At 36.6% G+C, this 20,098-nt stretch overlaps 2 protein-coding genes across 2 annotated transcripts; both read left to right on the top strand.

The window, feature by feature from the left end:
* The first annotated feature begins 15,251 nt into the window (after positions 1–15,251).
* Positions 15,252–18,832, top strand: LOC114355663 (uncharacterized). The gene is made up of 2 exons (XM_028308616.1): positions 15,252–15,394; positions 17,715–18,832. Exon 2 carries the CDS (start codon positions 17,750–17,752, stop codon positions 18,830–18,832), a length of 1,083 nt encoding a protein of 360 aa, XP_028164417.1. The 5' UTR covers positions 15,252–15,394; positions 17,715–17,749.
* LOC114355667 (uncharacterized) lies at positions 15,391–16,731 on the top strand. The gene has a single exon (XM_028308619.1). The coding sequence runs from the start codon at positions 15,430–15,432 to the stop codon at positions 16,654–16,656; it is 1,227 nt and encodes a 408-aa protein (XP_028164420.1). The 5' UTR covers positions 15,391–15,429; the 3' UTR covers positions 16,657–16,731.
* Positions 18,833–20,098: the final 1,266 nt, after the last annotated feature.

Raw genomic sequence — 20,098 nt, 5'->3', positions numbered from 1 at the left:
ACTCTAGTTTTATTAACTAATAAATAGCTTAACGGTGTTGGTGTCGGACTAACCGATTCGAGATCAGAGAAAAGCTGGTTCGATCCTCGCCGGCTGATGGACGATTAGAAAGAAAGAAAATAAATATATTGAATAACAACACAACATAAAAATTAAGTAAGCATTTCCCAGTGCGCTAATATTCAGCATGTAGCGTTGAAGTGCCAATGATTTGCTAATTTGTGGTTAATCGACGCGTGATTGTGGTAAATGTGGTGAATCCACACACAACCGTATAATACATATTATATTAAGCTTAGCTGAAGGGGTTAACGAGAATACTACTAATTTTTGCATTACAAATTACTATGTTTACTAACTCTTTAAATTAAATTTTGCTCCCTGAGCCACTGTGTCGTTTTTCATATCGCTTACATGTGAAATCACCATGCAAATTTCCATTCCCTTTTTCACTCCATGGCATATATTTTTTGCGACTCACATAGTCTGTCTATGTCCTTCTCTTAGATCCCCATTATATTTCACACTGAAATACTATATGCGTTGAAATTGGTTCAGCAGTAGCAGTGCCTTTTTTGACCCAGGAAAATATACATGCTTACTGTAACTTAGGTATACGGACGAAAGCATATCAAGCTAAAGGGAATCTTAATCAATTGTAATAAAGGCGATTTTGGACAAAAAGGAGTAGTCTGATGTGCTGTTCATCATCATGATCATCATTTCAGCCGTAGGACGTCCACTGCTGAACATAGGCCTCCCCAATGACTTCCATATTGTCCGGATATTCCATATTGATGTACTTACTGTTGAATACATAAAGTAACTACCATTAACATAATTCAGTTGAATTCAAACTAGACTTGTACTCTCACAGCGTCACAAACCTTAATCCTTATTGCATTTAAACTTGAATAAAAGTCTCACAATCCTAAATCCTAATACGAGCGTCATTAAATTAGTTTTCATTTCCATTTCAAGTGCTACACTTCCATTTAGTTCACCTTTCAGTCCCTATCCTGAATATAAACGAAGATTGTGGCTGAAAACATCTGCTTATTCACCTTTAGAGTTGGGAACCTCTAAAGTTTCTTTTAGTGCTGCCGCGATGACCATTAAAGTCGATAAAAAGTTGATTAAATTAGTTGAAAATTTAATTTGAATTGAAAAGACTTGGACATTTGTAATTGGTTTTGTATGGTTTTTTACCTTTTGCCTTAATTTATTTTTTAATTCTTATTGAAGCATTACAATTTGCTCGTATGTACCTACAAATCATTGTTTATTTTTTCACTGAGTATATTTTATGGATATAAATACCTAATATTTGTAGTGTTTTGTACTTGGCCTGGTAAATGTTAAGAATCTACCTACTTATTTTAGAATACCTAATTGCTTTAGAAAAAAGAAGTAAGGATTCAGAGAGATTTACTAATAAAACGAGAGTTTTACTAATAAAACGAGAGTTTTATTAGTAAATCTCTCTGAATCCTTGCGGCAAGAAGAGATTCTTGCCGCTTTTTCACACACTGTCAGCACACCAGACAGACAAATAACATAAGTTGTGTGTCGACAAAAATATCGAAAACCTTTTGAGAACTTTTTGGACGAGTGGTTATGGTTATCGATACTTTATCGATAGCTCCCCATCGCTAAGATTAAGTTGTAGTTGTAAAAGTTGAGTGTCAAAGGGGCAAAGTTGTCCAACCTTCGTTCGTTTGCATTGGTAACTTTTAAAAGGTTCGCGGAAGGGCCGTTAACGGGCTCAGTGTTTGTTATCATAGTAAACACTGATGTTTATTTATAGACTTTGTGTCTATAGGAACAGGTGTTATAATTAAATCAGTTTTGATTTGGTTTTAGAGGATATTTGTTGGTTAATTTTGACGATTGGCGTCAATCGTGAGCAACCTAGTTACCTGTCTTTCAAAAGTCCTTTGTTCGTTCGTTTCAGCCAAATGACGTCTACTGCTGGACAAAGGCCTCCCCCAAAGACTTCCATAACGACCGGTCCTGTATTTATTTACATAAGGTACTCTGATTTTGGTGGTGGGTTCCAAATTGGTATATAAGGACTTTAGAAATTCTGAGTCAGATGGTATCCTTCGGGATATCACTGGTTGGGTTTCGTTGGCGGCTAAGATTTGCAGTGGGGGGCACGAGAGGTCATGTAGACTCCACTGTTGGAGTTAATTTACCAGAGGCAAAAGGAGGATTTGGTCTACACGCTGGCCAGATGGGTTAGGAACGCTTGATATTCGCAAAACGCATAGAGTGGTGAATATTGTCATAAAGAAGCGCTCTTATCAAATTTCTAAGAAGTGTGCTTTAGTTTTAAAAAAAATATTTTTAGTTCGTTTTATACTCACATTAAAATACAAGTCAACGTTCGTTCCAGGTTGTTGGCGTGGATTGAAAGCTGCAGGCTGATGGGCCAACCACCAGAAGTTTAATGGAATAACCGTCAGAACTCGTTCGCTCACGGGGGACGCAGGGTTGTTGAATACGAATTCATTAAGGAGAATTTAAAACAGCAATTTACTTGGTTGCTTATGTATGTTAAAAGTTTGTTTTTCATTGTGTTTGTTTGACATGAAAAGAAGTTGAGAAGTTTAAGAAGTTGCGTTCTCGAATAGTACTCAAAGAAGTTAAAAAAGGTAAATCCTGGCTATACAGTTGCAGCAATTATAGGAAAAAGTTCAATCAACACATAATAATGTGCAGTGTAAAAATAGGCGCGAAAAAAAAAACATAAATTAATTCAAGACTGGCAGCTCAATTGGCTAAAGAAAACACCCTTGAATTGCGATTGAATTCTGACAAGCTCAACTATTTTCTGTTTTATTCCAGGTAGAATTAAAGAAAAGTAAATTATTATGCTAAAATTGTAGTTAAGTAGTGGCAACCCTGCCTATAACCACATGAAATTGGTTCATATCAATGTAACTTCAGTTTTAGCAGCTCTAAAACTAGAGCAGTTCATTCGAACAATTCGTGTTTCGTGCTTTTTAAAAAGTTTGCTGTTTTTCGGCACAATTTTTGAAAATATTCCATTCTGTAGGTACTCTATTTATGATTGGGAATAAATCATTATTATGCATTCATTTAAATGTTATTACATATTAATTATATTATTAAACAAAAATGTTTGAGGTTTTACATTGATTAAAACTCAAAGTGGTCCATTAGCAATTCAAAAAGTTTGTATTTTATTTTTCACATTTAACGTTTATTTGATCCCATAAAGTAATAATACTCCTAAATCATATTAATTTGAGAATAATCACATAAACTCATATAGTAAATTACAGCTTAAAACACGAGTAAGCTCGCGTAAGATCTTAAGAAGAATCCAATTCAACTTACAGAACGTTAGATACATAAGAATTAAGCGAGCTGTTTTTACGAAAGGAACGTTCAAATGGCATGATCTCTTAAAAGGTCTAAAGGGCTACCATAAAGGTGCTCTCTCAATTTCAGTATTCTGTTGTAACGAGCGAGCATTCGCGTACTATCGAACATTATGCATCAAACAATGGATTAGATTAGTGCACAGGAACTAATTTATTGTTTTTAAAGTTTTTTCTCCACTGTGGTTAAAAAAATCTTTACACATTAAAACTTCTGGCCTGCATCTCACCTGATGGAAAGTGATGGTCAGACTAAGATGGAATCCCCTGGAATCCTCAACCACAGAGGAAATGCAAAAACAAAACAATTCTTTTGAGTGTAGTTATTTTGCAGCGATGTCCATGTCAAGTCTTGTAGTACAGTTGTTTTGTGTGTGCATTGTAATCGTTATCTGTTTGCTAATAAAAGTAAGAAAATGACACTTTAACCTAAATAATATTTTCCTAATTTTTACCAGCTCACTGTATTCGTGTCATTCGTCAAACTCCCATGGTGGCTGTACACCCTAAGGGCTTGCTAAATCAGATTACCTAATTGTAGGCTCGCGCCAGTCCACGGGGATTATTTGGGATGAGTGCCAATCTCCTGTAAGTATTACGTGTCCATTTGTTTTTCAGTACAATAGATGAAGTCATTCTGTTGTTGGTACTTTTCTCATTGACTTTGGTACTCCTTGCTAGTATCACATAAAAAGGAAAGGGGAATATTGCCTACTCTAATTTAGAAATGGTATTCAAGCATTAGAAAAGTGAGGATTTTAAAATAGTAAAATAGACCTAATTTCCTATGAAACTATTAAGTATAGAACAGCTAAATTATTGAAAAATTTAATTTCCTATGAAACTATTAGGTATAGAACAGCTAAATCATTAATTATTTTAAGAGCCGCCTTGATAATAAATACCACCAATATGAACACCAATCACCTGGTAGGTATGACTTACACACGCTCCAGCTTGAGACCTTTAAGAAACACCATGTAGGTATTGTATAAATTCTGTATTTCTAACCAAACACAGCATCCATAGCAAGATCCCGCTGGATGCAGGCCGCTACCAACCGTGCGATGTGGAAGTCATTGGTGGAGGCCTATGTCCAGTATGGACGTTCTGTGGCTGAAATGATGATGATTACAAACCATTACATAGTCCTAAATATGACGCTAATATTGAATCTAGGGAATGGAAGCATGCACATTTGGACAAGCAAAAGCTAATACCAGATGCGGGCAAACTTTATTAAAATAGTAGAACACTGTGGGTTCTGAACTCGTCCTACATACACAGTTAAAGGTCTGACAAACGAAACTTTACGAACTCAACGAGATCCAGTAAATTGCCGGCGAAAACTGAACTAAGTTCAACTCTTAACTTTCGTATCCGAACCTTTGCGAAAGGAGTTATTCGTGGCAAGGTAAGATCCTGTCCACAGTAAATACCGATTATAAAGCTCGATCTATAAGGGTGGTTAAAATAGAAAAAAAATGGTGGTCCATCCACATGGTGGACAGAGGATCTTTGAAGATTGCAGGAAGGCGCTGGATGAAAACCGCTGCCAACCGGCCAATCTGGAAATAATTGGGGGAGGCCTATGTTCAGAAGTGGACGTCCTGTGGTTGAAATGGTGATGATGCTGAAAAAAAACCTAGTGCACCGAGGAGACTGGATTATGATATCGATGGGATCTTATCTACTATTGTTTTTAAATAATTCTAAATTTTTAATGATATATTCGATAGGATTTTACATCTTTTCGAGGCGCTACCTAAAAACTAAAATGACTTTATGGCATGGCTAAATTGAGCCAAATTCATCAAAAGCACCCACTTTGTGAACAAGCTCTAACGAATAGTTGTTTCTCTTTGTACTTAGTTAAATGAAGAGGAATGCAGTCAGTTTGTTGACAAAGGCTAAAGGAGAGGTTTGTGAAAACACTTTGTTTGGTGTATTTTATGTAGTAGTCTTTTGAAGCTTAAAAGTAGGTACCTTATTTGTTTATTTGACAGCATAGACACACCTACTCTTTCTACGCTGTCCAATCCGGTTAGAGGCCTGAAGTTCGCAGATGTTTCCCTTATTATTAACCTTTTAGGTATGATATACACCGGAAAAGTCGGGGTCCTAGTGAAAGATCTATTGGGGAGCCATATCTTAGGTAAGTGTGATACCCTTCAAGATAGATTCGGTCTCGCACTTGACGGAATTTGTACTTGGAATTTGACTTGAAGAAGTAGTGTGGGCAGGCCTCCCACTAGGTGGACCGACGATCTGGTGAAGGTCGCGGGAGGTGCCTGGATGCGAGCGGCGCAGGATCTGTCTTCGTGGAAATCCTTGGGGGAGGCCTTTGTCCAGCAGTGGACGTCTTTCGGCTGAAACGACGACGACGACGACGACTTGACGGAATTTAAAGATCCTGGTTTGTTTCCTTAGTGCAAAGGGGTTGCACTTTGTGATAGTGCCACATTTTAAACACATTCTGATTTAATTTGCTAAGCTAATATATTAAAGTAACACATTATAAGTTAGAGAACTCATATAAATCATAACTCCCATTGCGACCCGTCTTCAGCGATAGTCAGGAGTCACACTTTAACACTGCACTTGAGTCTAAGTTAAATTTAACCGTTAAACTTTAACCGCTTTTGGGAGCGTGGAACGGTTTTCAAGTCCCGCTTGCTATTAATCCGCGTGAAATCAATTTCTGAGGCAGGGATCGACAACAGTTTTATTGAAGTTATTAAATTATTAAAACTCCCTTTACATTTAGTTCTAAACGAGGTATTTGTTTCACTGTATAGATAGTTCGGTGTAATAACTGAGACAGCGTTGGTGACATACTTTATGAGCCATCATAGGCGTCTGAAATGGTTTCATTAGTTCAAACTTCCTAATAAATCAAATAATAGTCACTGACTGAATATATTCCTTGAAACTTCGATCTTACTTCAAAATTAATTTCTGGATACCTTGGCATAAATTGTTCAGAATTTTAAGCTAGCTATTTGGGCACAGAATAGATAGGTGTTTTGTGATTTGGATTTAATTTCTTATTATGTGGGCTGTAACTGAGAATCTGTGATATTGCTTTCTAAGAAAACTGATTTTTTAATTGATCGAGAAAAACGTAAAAATACTAAGTAACGAAAGGGATAAACTTAGCGTTCACTCGTTAGGTTTTTATTGGCGGTCATCGTCAAGTGATGATCCTGGCTCCACAGTAGTTGGGAGGGAAACGCGGGTTGGCATTGGTCCTAATCTTTTTTCTGGACCTCTTAGGAAATCAAGCACAATTTTAAGGATAATACATTTCGATTACGAGATTAAAATATAAATAATATAAAATGTATTTATTGCCTTCGAACCGTAATTATACATAAAAACAGGAAGTTAATTGTAAACACTTTCATGGACAGTGAACTGCTATAGCATTCATAATAAATTAAACTTCTATTTTGTCTGGATTACTGTCCGGGACCACAGCTCAAGAAACACTGTCTTATAGAATAAATAAAAATGTTGTCTACCACTGCTTTATTAGTCCTCGAGCGATTGACGCATCTCTCCCACGGGTGTGATCGCATCATTCAGATTACTTGCTATAGTGTCATTAGAAATAACTAATGAGAAGAAAGGAAGTTATTTCTGGTGGAAATCTTTTGGGAATTACCTTTTTAGAAATTACAGTTAAATATTAGGTGCTAGGTTCTGCCTACGACTTTGTCAGCGTGGATTTGGATAAGTCTATGAGCTTTTCTGATAATTTAAGCTAGTAAAGTAACATCAAAGTCTAGTAGTTTTTACATGTAGATATAGTTAACAAACATCTGCAAACTATTCATCATAAACTGACATTAATATAAATTCCAATTTCCAGGTCAGGTAGGTACTTTTGAAGATTTAAAAGATTTTCTAACCAATCCCTTTTTCTTTGCGGTCTAGTGTAGGTAGTTACATCTCTCTTATTTTTATACATCATTCGCTCTGCACCGAACTCATAAAACTCATTTATGTTTGTAAGTAGGCTTTTAAAAAGCACTTTTACACGTCCCAGTATTAACCCTATCACTGCTTCAGAACAATAAATGGACCAGTATGCCTACCATGAGTTTACGTTAGGTGAGCTCGCTAGCGAATACGTCAAAAAATTCTATGAAGATTTTATTTCTTGAAAGTAGCCGCTAGGGGCGCTGCACAATATGTCATACATTTAAATGTCATTTTTTTACGCAGTCGCTAGCGAGCACACCTAACGTAAACTCATGGTAGGCACACTGAACGTCTGTGTATTAGGTATCTAAAAACTATCAAAGTGCTCATAGTCGTAAATGTTGTCACTTGTCACATACTTAACTACTTGTAAACTGTAACAAATAGTTCGTATAAAAGCTGTTTGGAAGTACCATTTTGATAAACACTGATGAAATGGCGCTCTGAAGCATTTTAATTAAACTCAAAAAACTTTAACTTCCACGCCGTTTTGACGCTTATTTCTGTAGTAATAAAGGCTATGTTTATATTGAGGAATATGCATTTTGTTGCAGCGAGAACTATTCAGCCTGAGGGTATGAGCACATGAAATTCGTTTTGGTTTGGTTGTTGTTTCCCGGTTGTTTTGTTCATTACATTTCCAAACTTATGTATTATGACAGAAGATTCGTATTTTGTTTGTGTTGAGATTAAATACTGAACATTATTATGCTTTTCAGTGTGTGTTTAATCAGTTGAGAAAAAGATTATTTCACATAATGAAATAGGGTTTTAAGAAAGCGTCTCGTTTAAAAATGTATGTTGTCTGAAATCTTGTGTACCTACCTACTGCGGGTTAAGTACTTTGCTATACCTTAAACTTTGGATAATTAATATATAAATGAACCTAGATAACTAAATGTATGTGGCATCGAAGATTATAAGTTTTTCTCATCCAGGTACATATTTAGTACCTACATCTAATGAGTACTTTTTTGTGCCTCTGCCGTCTAAACTAAGAATGCAGAAAGTTATTTCATGAAATAATTACATTATTCTTTTGGCTACCAGCACTAGTACTGAACTTTTAACATTATGCAACCTTTTGACTCAAAGTAGCTATTGAAAGCAAGTTCTGTAAGTGATTCCAAAGCATCCAATGAAGAATTTAATCTGCTTCCTAAGGCTTTCCGTTTAATAGCGAGTGAACGTCGTCGATAGCAGTAATTATGCCGCCAGATTGCACTTCAAGCTCTCTGGTTGACTGGAAGTGAATTGGATACACGGCACTTAAGGGTTTATGAGCTGCTGCTTTCAAGTGGTTAATTGGAAATAGATGAGGGCTCTATTCCTCATCTATTTCCAATTAACCACATTCCTTTTGGTGAAGACGTAAAAAATAATAACCAAACAATTTTTAGATGACTAAAAAGAGTTTCTTTGCTAATGCAAGTGACAGACCAAGAGCTAAGCTAAGCTAAGCTATAAAATACATTAAAAATCAAAATAATTGTGAGTGAGGGTGTGACTGGATGGGAATTTTTTTCGATATTTTTCCCGATGAGTAATAGAGTGACTCGTTGGGAAGAAGCGGTTTAGTTTAGCTAGCATAGCTGATACCGTTTTCCATATCATTTGCAGAGTTTGCAGTCTGCACACAATTTAATTTACTTTAATGTCAACGTGTGCTATATTATATTCAATGGCATAGTAACTTTTCATATCTTCCCCCAAGTTGAAGAAGGTACGAGTACTTAGGTCGTACTTTGTAAAGAACAATGAAAGACTTGTGCGGAAATTCAAACGGGAACCTACCAATTTAAAACAATTCTCTTTAAGACAAAATGTTCGGCTAATTTTCGAACTCCACGACACGTAAAAGGCAAAAGTCACGATATTAGCATAATTGAAATTGAAACGGTAGGATCAGCACCCTATAATAGTCAATATTGTAGAATTAAAACAATTTTACAGTCAAAAAAATTTTTTAATGCAAAACAAGGCAGGTATTTGATCACAATCACACCTGTACCTATATTATAGCCGCCCTAGGGGGCGCTGTTTAATTTTTCATACAAAATTTTTCGATGGCACTTTGAATACGCAAACGAAACGAACTCGAAAGTTTTTCGTAATAGAGGTACTGATGTTAAGTGGGATGCAGTCTAGGATGATACATATCTGTCCTGTAAGTGCCTATTCACTCTCGCCTTGAAAAGGCCCGGATTATAGTCTTCGGGAAAGACAGCAGCAGGCAGCAAATTCCAGTCCCTAGCTGTTCGCATTATAGCGATTACCTTCATACACGAGGAGAGGGGTTTTCAATAAAAATGTTCCTGCTTTAATTTTTTTTCAGCGGGGTGTCAGACAGAGGATGTACTAATTACGAAAATTTTCATTATTTGTCCCCACAAAATTAAATTGTGGTTATTGAGAGATAATATTTAAGGTTTGAAGCCTTTAAGCTCTCATTACACCATTGTCCTCGCCATTCATAAAAAAGTCTAAATATCAGAAATCAAATTCTGCCTTAACGTTTTTTACTCCAATCTATACTAATATTATAAATGCTAAAGTAACGCTGTATGTCTGTCTGTCTCGCTTTCACGCCTAAACCATTGAACCGATTTTGATGAAATTTGCCATAAAGATAGTTTGAGTCCCGGGAAAGGACATAGGATAGTTTTTATCCTGGTTTTTGAAACAGGGACGCGCGCGATAAAGTTTTTCTGTGACAGAAAAAATTCCACGCGGGCGAAGCCGCGGGCGGAAAGCTAGTAGATAATATTTTAAATGCATGGCTTACCATGATCTTAATCAATGGGGAGCAGTTTAGTACTATTATTAATTCTGTGGTTTAGTTTAGTAAAAGTGCCAGAATACTGGTAAAAATTTAATAAATATGTTTGATTTGATTTGCTTTACCTACGCAGGTATGCCTAGTTTGTAGAGAGCCTACTGTATTTACCTAGCATTACAATAGTATGCTAATACGTCATTGTAATAGAATTCTTATTTGAACAGCATTTATTTTGAATAATTATGCAGGAATTAGACTTTGTTAGGAAAAAGGAACAATGGGCGGTTATAATGAGCGAGTATTTCTGAACTTACTGATGAAATGTAACAGTCAGCAAATTAACTTAGTAGGTACAAATGGTAATTTTCGTCGCTTGAATTGAAACCATAAGGTAATATAGTTTAGAATTGTTTGAGTAAATTCCACATTTCGTGTGCTGTGAACTGTATGCAAGCTTTTTGTTTCAGTGTTTACTGAGATGGTTTCTAGATTTTCACGTTCATATACTAAACCTCGAAGTCGAACCTTAATTTCGAACTCCTATGTTCTTCTGATTAATTTCGTTGCGAGTCCAATGACTGTTTAACTTATCCCCGGGACAAACTTGACCTTCATTGGTTGGGTTTTTATGGCGGTCAAGCTGTAGATGATGGCTACACAGGAGTTGCAGTGGTGGTGACGAGAGGTGCGAATAGTCCCGTTCATACCAACAAATGTGGCGAAGAAGATACTTTCGTTGTCGTTTATTACTTTGACAAGGTATACAATTAAATTAATAGGTATGTAATTTGTATTAATTTGCAGGTTTAATCAAATTGCAAATGCAAAATTCAACCCCTAAAGAGGTAAAATTAAACACTGTGGCACCTTAAATAGTTGAAATTGATGCTATTTTGCTTTGAAAATATAAGTACAGTCTGATATTTCATTGACTGTACTTATTAAATGTATGTTACAGTCAAAACTTATAACTCACTCAAGTGATTTTGACGAACGTCCTTGGTCGAAACCATTTTTGACTGATTTTTTTAGTCAAAGAGGTTTTGACCGATTTTGATTTTTGACTGTAACATTATATTTACATCAAATCAACGCACTTTTGTTAGGTAGGCTTTATTTGGTGATAGTACAGCCCACGGCATGGAGTCAACAAGCAAAATAAATAGAGTAATCTGTTTTAGTTACATCAAAAGCTTGTCTGTTGACTTATTCCTACGCGGGAAAGATAAACTGTAATATTAAAATAAAATAAGCCGGCGATTCCAACTTGGGTTCATAACGTATTTATTTATGAGAGCAAACGAATGTGTTATATCACTGCTGAAGCTGTGTAATTAGTGACGTGAAAAATATGGATCGATGATTTAATTTAATTTTTCTTTAGCTTTATTTACCACTTTCGATCGCGGCTTGGAACTACATAGTATGACCTATTATACCTACCTGTATGTTTGGATAAAACTGAAACTGACTAAATATCAGACTAAAATAATAACATTACCCACTTAGATAATACTTAGAGAACTTTGGTAAAAAGAACAGTAAGGGTAGGCATACTAAGTATTTTCGGTAGAATCAGAAATTATATCGATAGGTATAGTCGAAAAATCTGGTCTATGAAACTCTAGGTTGGAAATTGGAAAAGGCGATGGATGGATATACAGACCATTTTTGCAAAATGTAAACAGTGCTACGAGTATTTCATCTAAGTCAGATTTACACAGTAGCCACACTGACCATTTAGATCAATCTCAATGGCCTTTTAGGCATCAGAAGTATACATGGAACATCAGACTCGATATTTTTGTAGTAAAATCACTCTTATTATACTTAACTACCTGAGATGCCACAGTATTTATGTACCGTAGCACAAGTATGCCAATATGTTTAATTGGTACTAACATTGGCACCAATCTTAATTAGAACTATGTAGGTATTTTGAATTAATTTAAACATTTTGTTGCAGCTATGTAGCTCGATAGCTATAGAGAAAATATATGCGATGGACAGACGACCTCATAAAGGTAGGAGAAAAGCGTTTTACACGTTATTCAGTGGACGTCCTGTGGCTGAAATGTGGATGGTGTAACGAGCCTACTATTACTTTTGCCATTGTGTACCATCAAAAAAGACGCGATTTTTGCAATCGGAAATATTTCGCACGGATCCAATCTGGTGAAACCTTCGGGAATATTCTTTTAATTACAGTCCCACCTGGAACGTGTTTCTTTTGCCTTAAATATTGCTTCCTGCATATTTTCCAATTTGAGGCGTTTATTCGGACCTCTGATTCTTGTACCTTTTCCTGTCTTTTGAATTGAGAATTTCTGTTGAATTTTTGTTGCTGTGTTTACGTTTGGCGAATGCTTTGTCAATTGTTTTTGACCGTTTTAAAGATGATTAGTGTAGTAGCGAACAGCTGTTTTATTAACACACTACAGGCTTGTAGTAGGTACAGTGCTCTTTTTAGTTCCGTTATGCAGCTGTTATTGCTTTTGCAGCTTGTTTTTTAATTCCCACATATACCAAAAAACATGATTAATAGAATAATATTACACGAGAGCAAACGCGAGAATAAGGAGCGGAGAATAACACACGAGTATACTATAATATGTATTGTATATGAAATTAGGCAAAAAGGATAAATTTAACTGCAATATTTAAAAAAAAAACTTCATAATCACGAAAAAGTTAGAATTCGAAACGTGGCTGAAAATCTAAGCGTAACTTTTTACTTGATCAAAAGAAATAAAAAGTCTGTTTAAGTTGCCTGGATTGGCTTAAATATTATGATAGTGTTCGAGATTTAGCGAAGGCCCGATCGCCGGTGAATAAATTAATAAAATTAGCTTCCAGCTTCACCCAGTTAATGAAGTTACGCTCATGTTTAATGAATACCGGAGCTGGAGCCTTGCCCAGTTTGGCTTTAGCACCGAAATTGACGATGCATCGAAATTTACTTAAAAATACACATCAATGGACACAATATAGGTTTATAAATAGTGACAGTGGATGTTGATGCTGAAACGAAGCCCAAGCAAGGCTGAATTCAGTGTCAAGCTCTCATAGAGATTCAAAAGTTGATTCAAAGCATAAACTTAGCACTAAGATTGGTTGAACCTTAAAATTTGATTTAATCAAGCAGTGGTAGAGGTAACTCTACCACTGCTTGATAAAATCAAATTTACTAGGACGTGTAAAAGTGCTTTTTATAAGCCTACTTGCAAAAATTAATTTTTTTTATGAGTTTATGAATATAACGCCCGTATTTACAAACTTTACTATGAGGTCTCACAGTGCACGTGGACGTACAGGGTGACACACGAACCAATCACAGAGCTCTATTCAACGCTGTGCGTTCGATTTGCTGCTTCTCTTAAGCAGGCATCGTTTGTGAATACGGGTGTTACATTCTTACTTGAGTATCATTCTATTATCATACTCGTAGAATGACCCAGATCCAGAGAGTTGTATCCAGCTCTCATTCTTAGAGATGATCTTATCATCTAATAGACCTTCTTTTTCGTTCGTTCGTTCGTTTCAGCCGAAAGACGTCCACTGCTGAACAAAGGCCTCCCCCAAGCATTTCCACAAAGACCGGTCCTGCGCCGCTCGCATCCAGGCACCTCCCGCGACTTTCACCAGATCGTCGGTCCACCTAGTGGGAGGCCTGCCCACGCTACGTCTTCCGGCTCGTGGTCGGCACTTAAGACCTTCTATTTAGTTTGGAGTATCGCACTAGAACTCTGGGGATTAATAATTCTCGTAGTTATTTGTTAATACAAGCAATTTTAGTCTGTTAGTTCTCAAAAGAAGTAATCTTATTCTATAGAAAACCTTATTTTGAACAACTTTAATACGTCGTAAATCAGGCTTTATTGCCATTTAGGCAGTTTCTCTTGAAAATTGTGGGGAAAATACATGAAAAATATGTTTTTAGTAGCAATATTTCAAATGGGAAGAATATTGAGAAACGTGAATTCGTGTGGGTTTTTACGTTATTACCAGAGAATATAAGATAATACAGTATTGGAGTCTATTGGAGTTAAAAAGTGCGTAACAATTTCATATTTCAATTGTACGTAATTTTGAATAATCGAAGCCACGATAGCCGACTCTTGTGGTGAGCTCATTCGTGATACAAGCATTTAGCTTAGTACGAGGGGCTAACGGGAAATTACTAATAATCTTAAAAAAATATATATTTCAGTCATGTGTAGTTGACCCTTAACCATTGGCATAGAAACACGCGTTTATGGGTTCATTTTGCCGCCAACAATGGACTAATTTTATTTGATGTACAGCGTAAAATATACTAAGCAAGATGATTTTTCAGAGCAACAATCGAAAACGAACGAACATCAATTCATTTTTATTTATATAGATAGATTTGCTTCACCCTAGATAGCATCTCCCCACTGCTTTGTTCTGTACAAAAAACCAACACTGCCTTGTTCTGTATAAAAAACAACTGCTAGCTTTTTACTTGCTTCCTTGTTTTGAGTTCTTTTTCTCTTTATAATCTCTTCTTTTACCTAAGCTCATTTTATTCCTAACTGGAAGACTAAATGCAATAAAACTATTTACAGATGCTTCATTCATGATGCTGTTAATTTACTAAGTGTATACTTAGTTAAGTAGCTGGTATACTAATTAGGTGACGTAGTAAATTAAACATGGACGTCTTGGGATGCAAGCATCTGAATTTATTTCGCAAGTTTTCAGGTTTCTTGAATTTAAGTTAATTTTATTGCATGTCCAAGGTACAGACTACGGTCTATATTTTTAAAATTAATAATTTAGCCACTGATTTCAGATTTCCAAATAGAAAAACTCTTTTTCTAAAAAGTTTATCTAATAGATAGTGATTGTAGTTTCAGCATTACAAAGTAAAATTGGTTTCAGTTCAATTTCGTGATTGCTTCGCTAGGTACTTACTTCTTTTTTGTAAGTAACTTATTCGCTGCGTGACTGGATCACAAAATCTATTAAAACTTTTGCCAGACAACAGGGCCTAGAAACAGTAACATTTAATTTTGTGATTTTTTTCTAATTTGGAAATCATAGATCAGACTGACGTTTGGACTTTCGACGAGTGCAGACGTGCACATCGCGCATTTCTCGATATTCATAAATTAACAATATTTTAAATAGTGACCTAGTATAGTGACTCACTGTGCTATGCTCAATCAGCGAATAGTTTCACTATAATGACAATTTTACTAGTGGCTAGTGTTCGCACATACTAATAAAATGTCAGCAGAAAGCAGCCCCTTCAGCCGGAGCGGAATTACGCGCCGCTCCCCTCAACCACCGTCAACACCCCAGAATGTATCCCAGGACCAAGGGGACGCTCCTGTAGTCATCTCTACGTCAGACCTGCAGGGCTGGATGAGTGCAATCGAGCAACATTTGAATGAGGTATGCCACATCGCTAGTGAAGGAAAATTAAACTCAGACCAAAAATTAAGAATAAACAACATTTGCCGAAAAGTTGGACATGGAGTCGCGCAAATGGCTGTTAAGTATCAGTCCTTAAAGCAAAAAGCTATAGAAACACATTCTGCAATTCAACAGCTGAAGAAAGAACGAGACCTAACGGACTGCCTTCTTGAGATGAAGCAGTCCGTGGAAGCTTGCACGAAACATCAGCCAGCAAGTACCTCCTTTGCTGACATGGTAAAGAAGGGGTCAAACAATTTCATTCGCCCAAACCCCTTCAGCTCCGTCGCAATTTTCCCTAATGACGCATCAAAAACAAGTGACGACACCAAGACACTGGTACAAAATATTATCTGCCCTGAAGAAATGAAGTTAAAAGTTCGAAGTGTCCGCAAAACTAGAAACGGAGGAGTCATTATTAGCACCGAAACTAAACAGGATATGGAAAAGCTCAAGAGTTCGGTCAACCTGGTTAACTCGGGTCTCACTGTCGACGAAACCAACAAACGCAAACCGCGCATTATTATTATTGGCGTGCCCTGTTCCATGGCTGAAGCGGACGTTCTCAAGTGCATCTATGAACAAAACCTGGCTGACAAACTTCCAACAATGTCACGTGATACTTTTCTGACCTCAATAAAATTGAGCCATAAGTCCGGAAGAAAAAATTTGGAAAACACAAATTATGTAATAGAAGTACCAGCCGTCATTCGTAAAGCTCTAATCTCACAGGACAGACTTTTCATTAACTGGACATCATGCCCAGTTAGAGACTTTACACTTGTAACAAGATGCTTCAAGTGCCAGCAATATGGACATGCGGCGAAAACGTGCAAAGCCGCCTCTCCGACCTGCGGCCACTGCGGGGAAGATGGCCACTCAATCCAGGAGTGCTCGAAGAAAGCGGACTCGCCTAAATGTGCGACCTGTCTACGTTTCAAGAAACCCTGCGGCCACAAGACAGGTGACACAGAGTGCCCGGCAAGAAAAGCGGCCGAAAACAGGTACATAAATTCTATAGACTATGAAGGCGCCTAAGAGCGCCACATAATTTGTTTATTTTTAGACCTACACATAGTATAAAAAGTTAGAAATATGGATGTAAATATACTAAACGAAATGGATGAATTATCTGTATCCGAGTCAAGGTCGTGCGATGTTGAGGAGTGCCGACAATGTATCTCTGTTTACCCAAATTCACTAACAATACTAACCCAAAACATTCGCAGTATTTATAAAAATATAGATAGCTTTAAGATCTTCCTCCATAGGCTCAACTTTTATTGTGATATAATAGTTTTAACTGAATGTTGGTTACAAAATAGACATAATAATCTCCCAGAATTGCCAGGATACAGTATGTATTATACAAGAACTAACCATAACCAAAACGACGGCGTGATAGTGTATGCTAGAGAATCACTAAAAGTCTCAGTTGAAGAACGTATATTACAAGAATGCAATTGCTTAATAATCAAAATTGGAAGCGACACAGCTATTATTGCGTTATACAGGTCTCCATCTGTTAGAAATTTAGATTATTTCCACAACTCCTTGAACCAGATTCTTCAAACTTTAACATCTTTTAAAAACACTGTAATAACAGGCGATATAAATATTAACATTGAGCCCGGACATCAGGATGTAGGAACACAGGATTACCTTAACCTATGCTCATACCATGGATTCCAACCGGCGCACACTTTGGCTACACACCAAAGCGGCTCATGCCTAGATCATATGATGTTAAAATCAAGCCTTCCGTGTATTACACTTGTTACAAATTCTACAATTACGGACCATCACGCTGTCCTACTAACCCTCAATTTATCGCTGAAAAGGCAAAAACCCGCACGTACTAAATCCAAAATAAACATAAACAATCTCGAACGTGACTTACGTAACATTGACTTCAACCGAGTTTACAAAACTGCTGACGCAAATGAGTCGCTATCATTTTTAATAAAAAGTGTACAGCAGGCAATTTCACGTAACACTATTAGAGTCACAGTAAATCGCAAATATCATAATATTAAACCTTGGATTACTCCTGGCCTTGTTCGATGTATTAAGCACCGAGANACTATAATGACAATTTTACTAGTGGCTAGTGTTCGCACATACTAATAAAATGTCAGCAGAAAGCAGCCCCTTCAGCCGGAGCGGAATTACGCGCCGCTCCCCTCAACCACCGTCAACACCCCAGAATGTATCCCAGGACCAAGGGGACGCTCCTGTAGTCATCTCTACGTCAGACCTGCAGGGCTGGATGAGTGCAATCGAGCAACATTTGAATGAGGTATGCCACATCGCTAGTGAAGGAAAATTAAACTCAGACCAAAAATTAAGAATAAACAACATTTGCCGAAAAGTTGGACATGGAGTCGCGCAAATGGCTGTTAAGTATCAGTCCTTAAAGCAAAAAGCTATAGAAACACATTCTGCAATTCAACAGCTGAAGAAAGAACGAGACCTAACGGACTGCCTTCTTGAGATGAAGCAGTCCGTGGAAGCTTGCACGAAACATCAGCCAGCAAGTACCTCCTTTGCTGACATGGTAAAGAAGGGGTCAAACAATTTCATTCGCCCAAACCCCTTCAGCTCCGTCGCAATTTTCCCTAATGACGCATCAAAAACAAGTGACGACACCAAGACACTGGTACAAAATATTATCTGCCCTGAAGAAATGAAGTTAAAAGTTCGAAGTGTCCGCAAAACTAGAAACGGAGGAGTCATTATTAGCACCGAAACTAAACAGGATATGGAAAAGCTCAAGAGTTCGGTCAACCTGGTTAACTCGGGTCTCACTGTCGACGAAACCAACAAACGCAAACCGCGCATTATTATTATTGGCGTGCCCTGTTCCATGGCTGAAGCGGACGTTCTCAAGTGCATCTATGAACAAAACCTGGCTGACAAACTTCCAACAATGTCACGTGATACTTTTCTGACCTCAATAAAATTGAGCCATAAGTCCGGAAGAAAAAATTTTTCTCTGTATTCTAGCAAACCGTTGCAATTATCTGAGTTATTTCCACCGTTGTTGTCGAATGACTTATTTAGGGATGAACTATTATCCAGATGCGAAAGACCCATAGGGCTACTGTCACAGATCCATGCACCACGATTTATATTCACATTCCGTGCAGTAATCGGCAATAACGACTCGTTCTTCATATCTCGGAGCAGTTCATCTTTACAGTTAGTTAACTGATCTTGTGTCACGTAATTAGATTTAATGAAATCCAATTCGTTTTGTACTTTAAGCAAGTCCTTCAATAGTTTCGTACAGTCCAGGTGGTCAAACAAAATCGGCGGTAACTTTTCGAGCTGACGAGCAACAAAAATAGGTATCACATCAGGTTCAGTTGATTTAAACAAGTTTATAATGTCGATAATGTCTCTTCCCTCCTTGCCTTTATTCTTCCTTTTTATTTTTATTTTGTCTGTAGAAATGGACTCGAAGAGCAGGGATTTCGAGTTTTTAATTTCCTCACTCGAAAACGACGTAGTACAAATCCGCACTAATGTATCTTCATCCACTATCGAAATTTTATTTTGCACATACGATAGTAGTTCGTCGATTACTATATTACACGTGTTAGATTCGTACACATACTCACTCACAAATTGGATATTAAATACAAATAGGGTCAGGGAGGCAACAGTGACTCACTTTTTTTTCGAAGCTTAATAAAAATAGATAACGCTTTAATATTGGCCTAAAATTTGCTCACATTTTAGATACACTATTGAACTGTAACTGAGCACTCATGATTCTACATTATTTACTACTTATGTCAAAGTAGGAACCTAAAACAAAAAAATGATAATTGAGCCACTGTAGACTACTAGGTGTACACACTGACTCACTGTTGTGGTACACAGTGGCTCTAGTGGTACACGGGGTCTCGGCGGTATTTATAAGAAAAGATAATGCCCATTCCACGTAATTCTTTTTATTAGAAATAATAACAAAACTGTTACAAGCTATTTTTATTATAATCAACACGACTCTTAGGACTTTTATTACTAAATAATAAGATCTTAAGTAATTTAAGTCTCTTCGTTAACAATTTTAGTCTTTTTATCAATTAACAACCTATGTAACTAACATATTAAAATCAAAATTATTCAAAATAATATCATATACAATGATATATTAACATCTGTTACACTTAGTAAATACTATGTTTTAAGCAATCAACAATAACAATGAAACTGTTACAAGCTATTTTTATTATAATCAACACGACTCTTAGGACTTTTATTGCTAAATAATAAGATCTTAAGCAATTTAAGTCTCTTCGTTAACAATTTTAGTCTTTTTATCAATTAACAACCTATGTAACTAACATATTAAAATCAAAATTATTCAAAATAATATCATATACAATGATATATTAACATCTGTTACACTTAGTAATACTATGTTTTAAGCAATCAACAATAACAATGAAACTGTTACAATCTATTTTTA

The sequence above is a fragment of the Ostrinia furnacalis genome, unplaced genomic scaffold, assembly GCF_004193835.3.
Source record: "Ostrinia furnacalis isolate ACB-3 unplaced genomic scaffold, ASM419383v2 OfSCF2477, whole genome shotgun sequence".
NCBI lineage: Eukaryota > Metazoa > Arthropoda > Insecta > Lepidoptera > Crambidae > Ostrinia > Ostrinia furnacalis.
Note: the sequence above shows the minus strand (reverse complement) of the source record. Positions and strands in the feature narration are given on the sequence as shown.